The sequence below is a fragment of the Corythoichthys intestinalis genome, chromosome 2, assembly GCF_030265065.1.
Source record: "Corythoichthys intestinalis isolate RoL2023-P3 chromosome 2, ASM3026506v1, whole genome shotgun sequence".
NCBI classification, from domain to species: Eukaryota; Metazoa; Chordata; class Actinopteri; order Syngnathiformes; family Syngnathidae; genus Corythoichthys; species Corythoichthys intestinalis.
The window spans coordinates 18,666,344-18,684,181 of NC_080396.1; the positions used below are offsets into that span (position 1 = coordinate 18,666,344).

Genomic DNA, 17,838 nt, shown 5'->3' on the forward strand with positions numbered 1-17,838 from the left:
AGACAGAAGGGAACTAATGCAATAACGGGAACAATTTTAACAACTTTAACAGTTGATTCACAACATTAAATGACTTCCAAACATAGGAAACGTTACTATCGAGTTATCGCAGTATCCGCAATACCCCTGTGACTAGTTAAGTTTACGGTAAAGAATTGGGCCAATTGTCCCAAAAACCCTTTAAAGTTCATGTAGTGTGACCTATATATATGGCGGAAAACACTCAGGTGACTTGAAGTTCCGCTCTGAGACCACCAATTTGACCAAATTTCAAAATTGTCCTGTATGCATGTGTGATACGTCATTGGAAAGCTTAAAATCTCTATTTTCAGGGGGAAGAAAATTTTTGAACAGGAGGGTATTTAATAAAAAAAAATAAATAAAAAATTAAACAGCAAAACCCTAACTGGAGGTGAGAGCACGCGAGATCAGAATTAAAGACGCCATGTTTTTAACGAGATATTATCACGTACTTACCTTTTTTGGATCCCAAAACTCCATATAGCATGGATCATCGAGTGTCAAGATACAGATGTGAATGGCCACAGCCGGATTTTTGGGGGATTTTATGGGTGAAACATGGTAATATAACAAGGGTCGTGATGCAGAAATCGCAGACATCAAGGAGCGGTCGAGATGTTCTTTTTCAAATATTTACCCTTTTAAGCGTTTTTTGTTTTTGTTTTTGTTTGGATCAATTGTTTATTATCTAACATATTGGGGAAAATGCAACAGTAACAAAAAAAACAACAACCCTACACTCTAAAAAATGATTCATGAGGCTAGTTGGTATGACTTGAAAACATGAGCTTTTTCAACATAAAAATGGCTTTTTTTTACCATTCATTGTTTTATTAAGTTGGTAACTTCTTTTATGGAGTTAATCAAAATTAAATATTAAGAAAGACGTATTAACTTAAAAGTATATTGTTTTTGAATAAGCTTTTCTGCTTTCACGTAACAAAGGGAAAGATTAAGTGAGTGAAATTTAATTTCTATTCCATTATTAAGTTGGTGCAACTTCCTAAATTTCCATCACATGTGCATATTACCACGGGAAAAGAATTGGCCATTTTCTGCCTTACAATATTTGCAGTCAGAAAGAAAATGAAAACAGATTTCATTACCATACATCAAGCAGCATACTCGAAAAAATTACAAAAATGTTTACAACATTTAAATAAATTATCTTAAAACAGGAGTTACTTTTCAATCACCCTATATTGTTTGACATTTGCAAACATTTTGTTGTACACTTGTTTTGCACTGTGTGTTGTTGTGCCATATCTGTGAATCAAAGTACTGGAAGTACACTTTTCGTTTATACCTGCACCTGAAGTGAACTGCTGACAATGTTTAGGATGTTTATATTGGTTTTGCTCTGCACTTTCATTTTGTCCATTCTTTTGAGTTTTGAAATATATTTTTTTTTCCAAATAAAACTGGAGTTGCCATGTCCAATTTATTTTAGAAAAACAAGGTACTCTTAGGCGGCACGGTGGCTGAGTGGTTAGCACGTCCGCCTCACAATTCTGAGATCAAGGGTTCAATCCCAGGCTTCGGCCTTCCTGTGTGGAGTTTGCATGTTCTCCCCGTGCCTGTGTCGGTTTCATCTCAAAAACATGCACGGTAGGCTGATTGAGCACTCTAAATTGTCCGTAGGTATGAGTGTACCTGAATGGTTGTATGTCTCCTTGTGCCCTGCGATTGGCTGGCAACCAGTTCAAGGTGTCCCCTGCCTACTGCCCATAGTTAGCTGAGATAGTCTCCAGCACCTCCGCAAACCTCGTGAGGAAAAAGCGGCATGGAAAACGAATGAGTTGCTCTTACTCAATAAATTAAAGTACCATTTTGCATCAACTTTTGAGTTGAGAAATTAAAATGAAGGAGTTATAGCAACCTAAATGAAGTAGTTTTATTTCTTATTAATGCTATAAAAATTGAGTTGGTTCTACACAATAAAGCTTGTGGAGGACAATAAATAATGATGGTTCAACTAGAATAATTGAGTTAGTCCAGTTAGAAAATTTATAAGGGAAGTACTTAATCATTGCTTAGTTGAATTTACTCAAAAAATTAAATGCAAATTGTTACAACAATTTTTTTAAGTAGAGCCAGTGGATTTTTTTTTAGAGTGTACAATTAACTGATAGTTGTGAGGAAGATATCCGTGACTTTTTTTGCAGACGCCACTTTTTTTCATTGTGACGTAATTTGTTTAAAAGTTTAAAATATGCGAGTGAATAATTTTTTAAAAGTCGTTTATTTTTTTTTAAAACGAAATATTATACAACAATTAATGATTCTAAGCTAAAAATGACAGACATTTTGATTAATATAAATATTTACCTTCTTTTTATGGCTGGGTTAAAACAAAAGCGGTTGCGCGATGTCTGTAAACAGGGGTCACAATGAAAAAAAATGGTGTTTGTAAAAAAGTCACGGATATCTACCTCATAACTATCACTTGATTGTATTTTTCTTGATACTGTTGCATTTTCTCCAATATGTTAAATAATAAACGATCCAAACAAAGAATTGGAAAAAAAAAAAAAAACGTTGAAAAGGGTAAATATATGAAAAACAAAATCTCGACCACTCTTTGATGTCTGCGATTTCTGCATCGCAACCCTTGTTATATTACTGTGTTTCACCCATAAAATCCCCCCAAAATCCAGCTGCGGCCATTCACAGCTGTGTCTTGACACTCGGTGATACATGCTACATGGAGTTTTTGGACGGAAACAAGGTAAGTACGCGATAATATCTCGATAAAGTCATGGCGTCTGAAATTCTGCTCTTGCGTGCTCTCACCTCCAGATAGGGTTTTGCTGTTTAAAAAAAAAAAATGTTCCCCCAGAAAATAGAGATTTTAAGCTTTCCAATTATGTATCACACATGCATATCGGACAATTTTGAAAGTTGGCCAAATTGGGGGTCTCAGAGCAAAACTTCAAGTCACCTGAGTGTTTTCCGCCATGTACATATATTTTTGGGGAAAAAAAAAACATGAAAATTATCACCAGTTACTTTGCCAAGTAACTAATTACTCTTACATTCAGGTAACTGAGTCACTAACGCAATTACTCTTTGGGAGAAGTAATTTGTAACTGTAATTAATTACTTTTTTAAAGTAAGATTAACAACACTGATTACTACCCAACTGTGCCAATATGTGATGTCCAATAGTGTAGACCCCAGGTCTTTATGGGTTTTAATCAGGGGTGAAAGTGGGCCAGAACGGTCAGGAACGCAGTTCGGGTATAAGATTCAGGACCAGAACACAGTTCCGGTATAATATTCAGGGCCGAAACGCTGTTCCGGTATACGGTGCTTTGTTTCAGAAAATATGACAGCAACTGTCCAAACCCTATGTAAAAAAAAAAAAAAAAAAAGCAAAGCTGCCACATATGCATATCATCTCCGAGAAGAAAACAATCTACCAACATCAAATATACATACACAAGTGTTAACAACAAGCATATTAAAGTGCTTATGTCGCGTAATCCGTTTCCACCGATATTTATTATTTATTTTATTCCACGGACGGCATGGAGGTTTCCCCAGCTGCTGCAGTTATCCGAGTCTGACGATGACGAGTCAAGTCAATGTGCGAATGCACGCAGCAAAGCAAAACGCATGAACTCATTTATCCGTTCAATTGGCTGACATACTGACATGTGATCAGCAGAGATGGTTAGCTCGGATTGGTTCAAATGTGCACGTTTTCTGGAAAAGCAAAAAAAAAAAAGCTTGTTGAATTGAGGCGGCAAAAAAAGGACAATGCAACATAAAATGGATCAAACCTTTCAGAGCAAGGAAAGAGTTGAGGAGGCTTATCTATCATATTTAGTTTTATTTGCTCTGATGGGGAGGTTCAGAACATCTTAGCTGTCAATGTGCACTTTGGACTTATAATTGTTCATTTATGTTCGGCTACTTATTCATTTCCTTATGATTTAAAAAAGTCAATGTTTGCGCGATCTTCAAAATATTTACCATTTCACTCTGCATAATATAAGTCATTTGTACATATTTTTCTGAATGCATGTTGCTTAAATCTTTGTTTTAAAAATAAGTAAATGTTTACATTAACTTCAATTTTAATATACATCCTATGTTCCTAAGTAGTTAAAATTGAGATTTGGCACTTAGTATGTGAGGAAATGAGGGAAAATAAAAATCAGGAGATGGAGGTAGGGGTTATTGCTGTTTTTTTTGTTAACTCTTATTTTACAAATCATTGAAAAAATACAATTTTGAATGAAAATCAATTTTTGAATGCGTTAAAAAGATAAGTGTGCCAAAACAGTTTTCTTTGCATTTCAGTAGTTTTAGGAGGTTTGAACTAAGCTTGAGAACGATAAACCGATACAACCAGATATCCGGTTTTACAGGTGAGAGATACAGATGTATCGATAGTAAAGTTACCATTCGACAGTAATTAGCCATTAAATATTCAATGAACCGATAGTAGAGATGGAATTCGGCTATCGCGAGCACAAGAATCGGCTTCTAATGCCTAGTTCAATGCATTGCTTAATATGATAATAATTTACCTTTTACTTCACATGCTGCGCTTTTGTCATTCACCAAACAGCGCACTTAGCTCGAGACCGCACGCATGCTATAATATGGACATGCACTACTCACAGTCGTGGTTGCCTCAACTTCCCATGCATTTCGGCAGAACCGCTACTAGTCGCCGTCATTACCCGATCGTCACGGGCGTGTCATAACAACACGAGAGCTAACGAAACCACTGTAACGCACGCGCCGTAGCATTTTCTTCACAGCCCAAAACGAAACTAGTAGTGGCAACGAAGCAACATGCTAAAACAATGGACAGTGTGATCACCGACGCCAGCGACGTGCAGCGATTGATTTTCAACGCACCCAGGAAAACAAAAGTCGGACTTTGAAGTGATGAAGGCAGCCAGATCTGTTCGCATGGGACAGAGCTTGTGTGAAGTGTGGAGCGGTACAGAGATCGTGAGTTTTTAACCCTGAAAAATAACCCAATACAATGGTGGAAAGGGCGGCATATTGTTTCCACAAAACGCAGTCTAGATAAACATGAACATGTGGATTAGTTGATCTTCAAGAAAAATCTGCCCTTCAAAATTGATATGGATAGCGATGAGGAATAAAAAATGAGGAAGCACAGGCATAAGTGAATGACTTTGCAGTGTATTAGGTTAAAGCAATGATTATTGACCTGTCTGTCTAAAATGCCATGTTTTTATTCCCCCAATTATTCCAGTCGTACAGCATAATTTATTATTTATTTATGATAACACTAACAGGTTTCTTTTTTTTTCTAGAGCTGCTGCATATAATTAATATTTTTTGTTTATAAGATGTTTACGTTGAAAGTTTGCACTTAAATTACTTACAACACCAGGAAATACAGTCATTGAATTACTGCACTTTATTGTTGTCTGTCACTGGAGTTTTATTTTATTATCAATCCCATCCAACAAAATGTCGGTTTTATAGTAAGCCTTTTTTTTTTTCATAAAAAAAATAAAACATAACATTGTTATGAAATTTGGTTGTTTAATTTTGCTATATTAGAAATGTGGTCTTTTTATATGTTTAAAATACTGTACAAACACACACAACAAATATTTACTATCGTATTGTTTTCTCTATCGAACCGTATCGTTCTTACACTGTATCGAATCGCTCGGCCTTAAGAATGTATTGTTTCTTAATTGAATCGTAACCTGTGTATCTAGATCAGGGGTCCCCAACCTTTTTTGCACCACGGACCGGTGTTATTTGGGTCTTTTTTTTCACGGACCGGTGTTCTGACAAATTTTGCAACCCATCAAAAATTGCAACGATGCGGTTCTGTGCATGCGCGTAACGTTAAACATAGCCGCAAAATGCGTAAATGCAGCGATTCCAAAGTAAACACTACAAACTTTCTTGAAAGAAAGGAATATTAACTTACGTTTGATCATGGAAGGACTTGTAGAAAAGTTCTCAGATTCATCCTGCCATGTAAGCTGCACACAACAACTGCACACCGCGCTCACCATTAATGACTTCGCCTTGTCGTTAAACATTAATTAAGAAGCCCGCTTCACAAAGATACGATGTTGGAAATTGTAGCAAGGTTTTCAATGCTCTTGTCGCGATATCGGGATATTCCAGAATGACTTTAATCCAGAACCTCGGTAGAGTTGTTGTCTCAAATGTACATATAATAAGGTTGCCGTCATTTGCGATCTGCTTATTCACAAACGGGTCACGAATCCACTCCTTCGCAGTTCGTAGGTCTTCGAGGTTGTAGGCTCGTCAGGTGCCCTTTTCGCCGTAAAAATATCCTTTTCGCCGTAAAAAGATCTCCAAAGACGTCTGTTTTCCAGTTATCTTCGCTCGTGTGGGGGCTAATTATTTTCGGGAACAAATGTGCTGCGCCCGCGGCCTAGTAATACATTATTATCGAGGACAAGCGCACATAGATATATTATACACAAACAAGATTTATGCTTGCAGTCCAATCAATGGACTTCTATGACAACATTGTAATCTATCCCGTAGTATTATATCTAGAGTAGACAGAGATATTGGTGTGTTAAGCAGGGGCGCAGGGTTAATTCGGCCAGAATGCGGTCGTTATTAAATTATTATTTTTGTGCGGCCCGGTAGCAAATGCGCCACGGACCGGTACCGGTCCGCGGCCCGGCAGATGGGGACCCCTGATCTAGATACATATCGAATCGGCTTCATGCCAGAGATTCCCAACCCTAGTTTGAACCCCTCCTCCCAACAAAAGGAATAAATAAATAAATGAAATTTCTGGCTCCGTGGCGACTGTCACGTCGGGGAGTTCCGGCAAGAAATTCTAGGCACTTTCACCCCTGGTTTTAATTTTATTTATTTGTATATATTTTAGGGGTGTCAAACGATGAAAATTTTTAATCGAGTTAATTACAGCTTAAAAATTAATTAATCGTAATTCATCGCAATTAATCGCAATTCAAACCATCTATAAAATTTGCCATATTTTTCTGTAAATTATTGTTGGAATGAAAAGATAAGACACAAGATGGATATATACAGTGCTGCTCGAAAGTTTGTGAACCCCACAGCGATGGTCAGATTTTTTGTAAAAAAAACTAAAATAACCTTATTAAATGTTAAGTTATACCCAAATCCACAATACTGACATTCCAAATAATGGACTGAAACAAAAGAAATAGTTATATTGTCATTCTTTATTTAACAAAAGTGGTTGATTTAAGAAAAACTCAGATATCATGTGTGCGAAAGTATGTGAACCCCTTCAGTTAATAGGATATTGCGCCTCCTTTTGCAGAGATTACCTCAACCAAACGGTTTCTGTAGTGACTAATCAGCCTCTCACATCTACTTTGGGGGATTTTTGCCCATTCTTCCTTGCAGAACGCAGTCAGTTGAGAGAGGTTTGATGGGCGTCTGGCATGAACTGCTCGCTTCAGGTCCCGCCACAGCATTTCAATGGGATTTAGGTCAGGACTTTGACTGGGCCAGTCCAGAACACGAATCTTCTTCTTTTTCAGCCATTCCTTGGTTGTATTGCTGGAATGCTTTGGATCATTATCATGTTGCATGATCCACCTTCTGCCAAGCTTTAACTTCAAAACAGATGGCGTCAGGTTATGTTCTAGGATTTGACAATATTCCTCAGAATTCATGATTCCCTGGACTATGTGGAGTTGTCCAGGTCCTGAGGATGAAAAGCAAGCCCAGATCTTGACATTCCCACCTCCATGCTTCACTGTTGGGAGAAGGTTCTTTTGGTGGTATGCAGTGTTGACTTTTCGCCAGACATGGCGGTTTTGGTTGTGACCAAACAGTTCAATTTTGCACCTACATCAGTTGATGAAAACTCTTTTTAATTTAGTCTGGACAACACAACTGTTAAAAAAACAAAAAAAAAAAACTACTGAATTGATTGATTAGGAAATCAGGTTGAAATAATAGAAAATTCCAAAATGTTGAGGGGGTTCACAAACTTTTGAGCAGCACTGTACATTCAACATACAGTACATAAGTACTATATTTGTTTATTATAACCATAAATCAACAAGATGGCATTAACATTATTAACATTCTCTTAAAGCGATCCATGAATAGAAAGACTTGTAGTTCTTAAAGGATAAATGTTACTACAAGTTATAGAAATTTGATATTAAAACCCCTCTTAATGTTTTCGTTTTATTAAAATTTGTAACATTTTCAATCAAAAAATAAACTAGTAGCTCGCCATTGTTGATGTCATTACACCATGCTCAATCCCCAAACCCATAAAATCATTTGGACCTAAGCGCCAGCAGAGGGCGCCAAAAAACAAGTAACAAGCGGACATTACACTTCTGTCATTTTTATCTGAGCGGGCCATGTGCGTTAATTGCGTCAAATATTTTAACGTGATTAATTTAAAAAATTAATTGCCGCCCGTTAACGCGATAATTTTGACAGCCCTAATATATTTATTTACTTACTTATTTAACAAAATAGGCACGTGGCCTATAAAGGGTTAATCAGGTAGGTAGGTAGGTATTTTCCTGTCTGTCTGTGTGCAGGCCAGCAGGGAGGGAGTGGAAGCTTGTCCCTGGAACAGCCGTGCCTGCAGAGTCACTCACATTCCTGGCTTGGATTCAATGACTGAGCCAGACACACAAACACAGAGGGGAGGGGAGCTCGTGCGCGCGCGCGCGACCGAGACAGACTGGGCGAGTGAGAGAGAGAGAGAGAGAGAGAGAGAGAGAGAGAGAGAGAGAGAGAGAGAGAGAGAGAGAGAGAGAGAGAGAGAGAGAGAGAGAGAGAGAGAGTAGAGGGGAGGGAGAGAGAGTGTAGAGGGAGAGGGAGAGGGAGAGGGAGAGGGAGAGGGAGAGGGAGAGAGGGAGAGAGGGAGAGAGGGAGAGAGGGAGAGAGAGAGAGAGAGAGAGAGAGAGAGAGAGAGAGAGAGAGAGAGAGAGAGAGAGAGAGAGAGAGAGAGAGAGAGAGAGAGAGAACTCATCACCATACAGTCACAGTGAACTGCGGGGGCCGACGGAGCTGTCCTCGAGAGCGGAAAGACTAAACTACACGATTTGAATCAAACTCATATAGACTTTTTACGTCCGCTTTTAAAGCGTTTTTGCTTCGGAATTGGACGCAGGGAACTTTTTGCGGCGTCTCTGTGGAGTTTGTGAAAGCAGCCCCTTTTCAATCAGTCATGGACAGTCCGAGAGCCGCTTCAGGGAGCTACTGACCGGCGTTCACTCTCTCATCACGGGAATACAAGTGCGAATTCCCCCCCACGGAACTTGTTTTGTTCAACTCCATGTTTGATGAAGTGCTTGGAAGTTTGGGCCAATTCTCGGACGCGGTGGATTTTTCCGTTTCAGGCGCGGCAAGAGGCTGGTGGTCCCCGGTCGAAGACATTCGGGGTGTTCGCTGGTAAAGTTGCGGGGAAAACATGGAGACTGTAAGTCGACAGAGCTTCCAGCCTCACCCGGGACTGCAGCAAACTCTCAAGCAGTTTCACCTCAGCTCTATGAGCTCTCTAGGCGGGCCGGCCGCCTTCTCTGCCCGCTGGCAACATGAGCTTCTCTTCAAGAAGGAAGGCAAGGAGCCCGAGCCGGTCCTGCAGCATCTGCCGCCGCCAGTGATGCCCGGGCCGCTCTTCATCCCGTCGGACCGTTCCACCGAGAGGTGCGAAACCGTCTTGGAGGGCGAGACAATCTCCTGCTTCGTGGTCGGAGGCGAGAAGCGGCTGTGTCTGCCCCAGATCCTCAACACGGTGCTGCGGGACTTCAGCCTGCAGCAGATCAACTCGGTGTGCGACGAGCTGCACATCTACTGCTCCCGGTGCACCGCCGACCAGCTGGAGATCCTCAAAGTCATGGGGATCCTGCCCTTCTCGGCGCCCTCCTGCGGCCTCATCACCAAGACGGACGCCGAGCGCTTGTGCCACGCGCTCATCTACGGGGGCGCCTATCCTCCTCGTTGCAAGAAGGAAACGAGTAGCGGAGGAGCGCTGGAGCTGGAGCTTGAGCTCACCGAGAGGAGCTTTAAAATTTACCACGAGTGCTTCGGCAAGTGCAAGGGCTTGTTCGTGCCCGAGTTGTACACCAGCCCCAACGCAGCCTGCATCCAGTGCATGGACTGCAGACTCATGTACCCGACGCACAAGTTTGTGGTGCACAGCCACAAAGCGCAGGAGAACAGGACTTGCCACTGGGGCTTTGATTCGGCCAACTGGAGAGCCTACGTCCTCCTGGGCCAGGATTACACGGGCAAGGAGGAGAAGAGCCGCCTGGAGCAGCTGCTGGATGAAGTCAAGGAGAAGTTTGATTTCGCCAACAAGTACAAGAGAAAAGCATCGTCCAGGGTGAGTTAAGAAAAAAAAATTTTTTTTTAGAGAACAACGGGGTTGCTTGTAACTTTTGTCACTTTTTCATGACTAAAAAAACTGTATAATAATTGCATACTTTAGGGGACACCGGGGTTGCTTGTCAATTTTGTCCCTTTTTCATGACTATCTTCCAATCAACAAATCTTTGAATAATCATTCATTTATAACAGAAAGGCTAAAACAATTATAGAAAAGTGGCTGTTTTGGGGAATTATAAAACAAACTTAATTAACTTCCTAAAACCTGGCATCCACATACTGTATGTGAACATCACATTATGGGTCATGTTGGCTACAATATTAACTCATTGTATACAGTGTGGCCTACATTAAAGTACTTTATTTTATTTTTTCAATTTTTAACCATTATTGCATTTTTTATATTATCATAATATTCTTTTACGAATAAATACATTTATGTGTAAATTAGTGCTGCAACGATTAATCGATTAACTCGAGTATTCAATTAGAAAAAATATTCGAATTAAATTTTGCTGCTTCGAGTATTCGTTTAATTAAAGAGGAGTTGTAATCGTTTGTTTTGAAAGTGTTTGCCTTAGTCTTATTGATTTGGGTAGATACACTGCCCTATAGTCTGCCTCATTCACAAGGCTGAATCCATTTGCTCCCTGTTAAGACCAACATAAGATGAGTTTTTGTTTGAGTTAATGTTTTTGTTCATGCATTCGTAATTTAGTTTAAAGGTATATTTAGCCAATTTTTGTAGGAATATGTGTCTGAACCATTTGTTTAGAGCATTGTATAAATAAAAAAAAAAAGTTAGTATTTTATAGCATTTAAGTTAGCGGACTTTTACTATGCAAGTTAGCCAATTGCTCTTTTGCTGTACCTAGATTCTTATTTATTTGTTTATTTTCTATACCGTTTGAGGCTCAGCTAAGGTATTTTAATTTTTTATGTTCCTTATCTAATTACTCGATTATTCAAACTAATTAGTTCATCGATTAATCGACTACTAAAATAATCGATAGCTGCAGCCCTAGTGTATATAAAATGTTTATAAATTAAAATTTATAAAATTAAAGTGAATAAAATAGAAATACAATCTGGTTATTGCTCCTATTAACAATCTAGGTTTATTTTTAACTTTCACAGTATTTAACCTGTCAGTGCTCATGTTTCAATGCAATTGACGACACTAGAGGAGGACTGACAACAATTATTCAGTGCCAGTGTCTCCCAGTCAAAATGGATTGGACGTTTAGCACCGTCAATGGCAGCCAATGATTTAAATGAGTGCCAAAATGTTGGCCTGGATTTGACATCTTAAAAAAATATATATATATGAATGATGATGAAAACTTCTGAATGGTGCTCATGTGTGGTTTTAATTAATTATCCAATAAACATTTGAAATTAACAGGACTGCATTATAATGTTACTAATAAATTAGAACAATTTTACAAAATAGAACATGTTTACAATTTTGGTCCAACATGACACCCCCCAAAAAAACAAAAAAACATTTGAACTGTTTATTGTGTGACAAGTCGTTTTTGGGCTAAAAACTGCGCTAACAGCTAGCATGTAACTTGCTAGCTACAGAATGTGAATCACAATTGTAGCTTTGTCCTCATACTTTTAATGGTAACACTTTCATTCCTAGAAACCTATTGTGTAAAAACCCATAAAACAATAATGAAGACCTGAGCATTGCCTCTTACCTCAAAGTTATGTGAAACTTTACTGTAAAAAAAATAAATTGTCAACCCCCCCCCCCCCCCCCCCCCCCGGGCATAATTGTGATCATTCCGATACTGATATTGCCCTATGTTGGTCAAGTGTGACAACTAACCCATGGGACAACCACCCCGCCCCCCATTACTTAGTGTCAATGTGCATTTTACTCATTTACTGCATTTGATGGCGATAGACGTCCAATCCATTTGAAGTTCAAATGGAATGGACACCAATGGCCGTCAATGGCAAGCTATCCCATTGGCCAAATGGAAATTGCGCTCTAAAACTAACGCATAGGGCAGAAGTGTGTTTTAATGAGTGTTTGATCACCATTTGCATGTTATTACTAATTAGCCCCCATACAATGATGACACTAAAACACCTCTAGTGGCAATAAAGTCATTATTTGCAGGGGAAACACCTCTCAGGCTGTTTTATTGGGCCTTACTGTAAATAGAATCCCGTTTCCCGACAAATGCCTCATGAGGACTGTGTAAACACAGAATTTGAGGTGAAATGAAAACAGAAAAACACTGAATTAAATCACTTTATCTGTATACACGCCAATGGGAAACTTCACTTTATACATCTTGTGGTATGCTTTGATTTATCGTGCGTGTGTGTGTGGTCGTTGCACTGTTGTTTTTGATTATAATAGCAAGTTCAGCCAGTTCTACGTATGTGTAAGTATGTTTTATGTTTGGAAGATTTTGTGACTTCACAGCTTTCTCTTCTTAGTGCATAGTGGAAAATTTAATATTGTCGTTTTTGTTGTATTGCTTAGGCTCACTTTAATCTACCCCCCCCCCCCCCCCCCCGCCCCCACTTCCAATAAATTGGACGTCTAGTTTCGTCAATGGCAGCCAATGAGTTGAAAAACAAGAAAATGTTTAAAGGTTTCATGTCAAATTAACAACAAATAACTTTAAAAGGAACTGCATTTTTCCAGCAAATGACCATAAACAGGTTGTATGTGTAACTGGTTTGATGGTGATGTAGCTACACTCCTTTTGTCATTCTCCCCACTCTCCGACAGGGGTTTGAATCGGCATTGTAACCGTGGCACTCGAGCATGTTGACGACTGAACGGGCGATGAGTAGCTTGGTAGTCGGAAAGCTTGACTGCCATGATGACTTGTGGGTTTGATTCCCAGTTGCAAAGGGGTAGAATAAGGGGCAGTTTACATGGCAACTCTGAGACACAATGACTGTTGCGGAGTGGCCTCGCGTTCGTGTGGTGTCGGCAAAGACGGAAGGCAAAGACGCAAACCTTGGAATCCTGCCTCCAAAGTGGAAGTATTCGATTGCGGGGGCTTGAGGGAGGCTTGCTCCGAATGCATATCAAAAGTCCCCGTGGTGTGGGACCGCACCGATAACGTCACCACTCGTACACGTCACATCGGGCGTGCACAGCGGTGCTACTAAACATTGAAAACAGCAAATATGGCGGAACGTCGGCTTTAATTTACTTTTTAAATAATATTTTTAATTTCAATATGTTGAATGTTTCCATTTTTGTGCCTTTTTGAACAAAAGAAAATGCCATTGCTTGGAGTGGGCGGCCATGTTGTCTTCCGGGCTGAGGAGGTCAATGTGCATTATTCGCTATCGCCTTGTAAGTCTGCACTGCCCCCTAGGGTCTGGCATGAATACTACATCGTTTTCATTCGGAATTGCTACAGTGTTCGAATGGAGACGGAACCATATAAATGCAAACATGAAATTTTTCATCTTCTCAGAGACTCACCATGTAAATGGACCCTAAGAAGCAGTGGAAGTGACATCACTACCACGGCATTCAGTTCCGGATACATATAGAGCATGAATGATTAATAAAAATATAGAGTAATAGAAATAATTACTGAAGTAATTTTTTTCTACCATGATTTTTAGTTTTTAAAAAAATCTACCGCAAAATTTAGTTATTGAATACTTATACTGTTTTGATGTGTATTTTATGGTTTTCGTATCATTAATTTAACGTTTTTTTTTTTTTTGTTAACAATTTCGTAAGGAAGCCTTGATAATAAATGTCAAGTATGAGCAATTGACAGAAGACAGGTAAAACGATATGAATGCGTTATACACCATTAATGTGCCTGTAGCAGTTTTCAGGGAGGAGAAAGAGAAGTTTGTGTGGGAGATTGATAAAAGAATCCCACCCCCACCCCACCCCTAGGAAAAAAAGACTAGTGATGCCATTTGCATGAACTGTTACACATGAATGGGGTTGATGAAGCAGGGTTTAGAAGTATTGTGGTGGAAACATAATATGATCCCAACAAAGAGGAGCATTCAGCAAACATCGGGCCCACCCCTCCCCCAAATGTCCACCTACCCCAGGCCAGCAACCCACCTCTGACACACACAAACACATTGATCCTCCCCCTCGCTTACCTAGTCTTTTGCTCCAGTCTGATTGTCACCAGAGTGGACTCGCGGGGAAAAGCACTTGGTTTGATCAGACCCGGTAAGCACTGTGTTTTTCGCACAGAGGATTCCCCCAGAGGAACATGCCAAAGAAAGAGAAATCGGAGAGACCCTTGATGTCCTAGAGAGTGCCAAAGTCCTGCCATGCATGGTGAATACCCACTCTTGGTACACACGTTCATTCAAGCTAGAGTGGGCACACCTCAAACAGCCCGCTTTCTAGGGCCTCTTCTATTTTCATAGAAGAGCCCGCAGGCCACTCAAGTGTTATGCCAAAGGCTCATTTGCTTTTTAATCTGACTCCTTCATCCCACCCCTCCACCCTCCTGTTTCAAGAAACGCTAATGAGGGAATACATGCTGGGTAGGAGTTGAGGAAAATTGCTAAACTTACGGCAACAGAGCTCCCCTTTGTCAGCACATTTAAGCAAAGATGAGGCACTTTGAAAATGTTCTTGGAGCACGCCAGCAAAAAGTGCCAGACTATGCTGCCTTATGCCTTTTTAGCTCCCAAGAAACGCTGTCATCTGTGTGCCGTCAGCAGCGGAACTGTACGGCTTCTGTGAATATTAATGAGTGTGTTACAACAGTGTTAGCAGCAGTCTCGAATGCAGACAGACGCAGGAAATGAAATTGCCACACTCCCCTTTTGCAGACACTCCTCTAAGAGCTTCCTCCCCAGACACATGCATGCAGAAGTGGGAATAGAACAAAAACTTTTTTTTGGGGCACGACTTTACTTTCTCAAAGTTATGTTTGAAGCTTGTGTTGATATTAAAAGAATATCTAGATTGTTTTTGTCAGAACCATTGTTACTGTCGAGTTTGTAACTAGCGAAATCTTCTTCTGGGTCATTACGATTTCTTTCTTTTTTCTTGCTGGTATGAACAACACCCAAGTAGGATCATATGAACATTTGGGAAATTGTTGATTGCATAAGAGACCAGTAGTTCAACGTGATTTGAATCCTAGCTTGTGGTCTGTCAGTGCTGAGTTTTACGTGCTTTCCTCAGCTCGTCCAATGTGTGTTTTCTCCTGGTTATGTTCTTGTAGCACTCCACCCACTGTCAATAAAAACACATGTAGCAAGTAACCACAACACAATGTAGATCTGGGGTTACTGTGTACACTGGTTGTGCGGCAGTTTGGTTTTCAATGGGATGGATGAAATTAGCCAAAATTAGATCAGGCTTGCGTTTCTACTGTGGGATGTGTTGGCGGTATGGCTTGTTGCATCAACCACGTAAATAATGTGACATTGTACCATAAAAGCAAATGGCATGGAATCAATCTGACATACTTAACACAATGTGTGGATGGTTCATGTAAACCAGAAATATTTGGCTTTAAAATCCTTTAATTGTAAGTGTTATTTTCTTCCCATTCAATTCATTCTACTACTGTATAACACAGAACGATGCGGGGAAAAAAGACCAAATAAGTTGGCAAAATGATGATTATACAGTATATTGCCAAAATGATTGAAAATCATGTATCTTCATAAATCCCTTCTATCATCCCAATTGTCAAGTTTGAAAATATATTATAAAACACACTGTACTCAACTCTACAATGCTGATATTTCCAAAATGAATAAAGTGGAATGCCATTAGATGTCCCTTTACCAGCAAACCAGTAGTGCGATAAATCACCACACTGCACAAACATATTGTTAGTGTCATAGCATAATTGCCTAAGCAATTTTATGGCCAAATGTGTAATACCTGCTTAACTTTATGCTCCCTTCAATTCTGCATTATCCTGCATAATTTTGCTCATATCCTTGGCTAATCACAACACTTTTTATATGCCAAAACAATATCATTAAAATAGGCAAATTTATTTCCGGACAAATATGTTTTTTCGTGATTTCTAAATCCAGTGAAATATGATTTAGGCAACTATGCTATGAAACTAGTGATATGCTGCATTAATAAAACAAACAACAAACTAATTGTCTGCCATTGATGGTGAAAGAAGTTCAGTACTTTTGAACTGGAGACCTGTCAGTGAATGATCATGCTTCAGTGCTAATGACGGTGATAGATGCATCCATCCATCCCCCGCAACCATCAAGAACTGTACAGTTGGGCTTTGAAAAAGAGGATGTTAAACGTGTCCGTGTCATAAGACCATTGAAATAGAGACCTTTTTTCTTTTTGTTTAAGTCTTATTTTGGTAGTCTCTATGTGAAGACTTGGTTTCTTTTCATCCCACCACCAAGACTCTTTTACTTTTCCTCTGGATATTTGCCCTCTATCTGAAGGGGCTGCTTGTTTCAGGGGCGAGGTGGGGCAGTGGTGCTGCTGGGGACTCAGAGGAAGTGAACTCCCAGAGGGGCTAACAGTCCATGTCCTACTTCATATGCAAAGCGCAGTGTTGGCTAAGCCTGCTGACAGCCAGCCATGTCCACGCAGTGGACAGGACAACAGCTGGTGGCTGTGCATTTCAATGGCTGAAGAGGGAATATTTCCATCCTCTTTTTGCTGCACGCTGATCAGCAAATGTGACAGTTAAGAAATGTCTGCTGCAAATCCTGAATTATCAGTTGTGTCTTTTGAATGCCTATTTTCCCCATTCATTCATTTTTCTAGGGAAATAGCATCATTTTTGCAAATGAATTATCTGAAAATACTGTCAGTGAGTATTTTTAATTGAGGAAATTATGTCAAAAGTGACTGAAGACTCTATCACTTCCAAAGCCCAATTTTGATGGTTTACCGGTTGGTCCGCCTTGAAAAGGAAAGTTGTTATTTAGTAAGCTTATACAAAGAAGGGAGCACATTCTGAAAACACATTCTTTCCTAAAATGAAGAAAACACACCATCAATTTTATATAGTGTAATAATTGCAAAGAACCTAAATGTTACTCAAATGGAAGCCAGTAAAAACAAGGGTGTGCAATTACAAGTTAAATGGAGGTCTTTCCAGATTTTCTTATTCATTTACACACATATGGCTGTATTTTTCGTGGAAGCACATTACTATTCCCCCGGCAGAAAGTCAACCACAAAAGCTACACAACTGTTTCAATTGCTTCTCGTTGCAATTTCTTACTTCTTGTACAATCACAGTCATGCTCAACTTTGCGTATGAACATTTTTTGTCATAACTCTTTCCCTCTGAGCTGTTAATGTCAATGCCTTTTTTGTATATGGAAAGAAAATGTCTCAATCCCGTCAAACATGATAGATTACCGTAATTTTCACACTATAAAATGCACCTGACTATAAGCGGCCACCCACCAAGTGTGATACGAAAACGGCATTTGTTCATAGATAAGCCGCACTGGGCTATAAGCCGCAGCTGACCT

The 17,838-nt window shown here is 39.7% G+C and overlaps 1 protein-coding gene across 1 annotated transcript in view; it reads left to right on the forward strand.

Annotated features, from left to right (window-relative positions):
• The first annotated feature begins 9,017 nt into the window (after positions 1–9,017).
• The window catches only part of skia (v-ski avian sarcoma viral oncogene homolog a), a 123,898-nt gene continuing 115,077 nt past the window's right edge, over positions 9,018–17,838 (forward strand). The window contains exon 1 of the mRNA XM_057830450.1: positions 9,018–10,372. Coding sequence (XP_057686433.1) covers positions 9,458–10,372 — 915 coding nt within the window. The 5' untranslated portion in view covers positions 9,018–9,457. The remainder of the gene's footprint in view (positions 10,373–17,838) is intronic.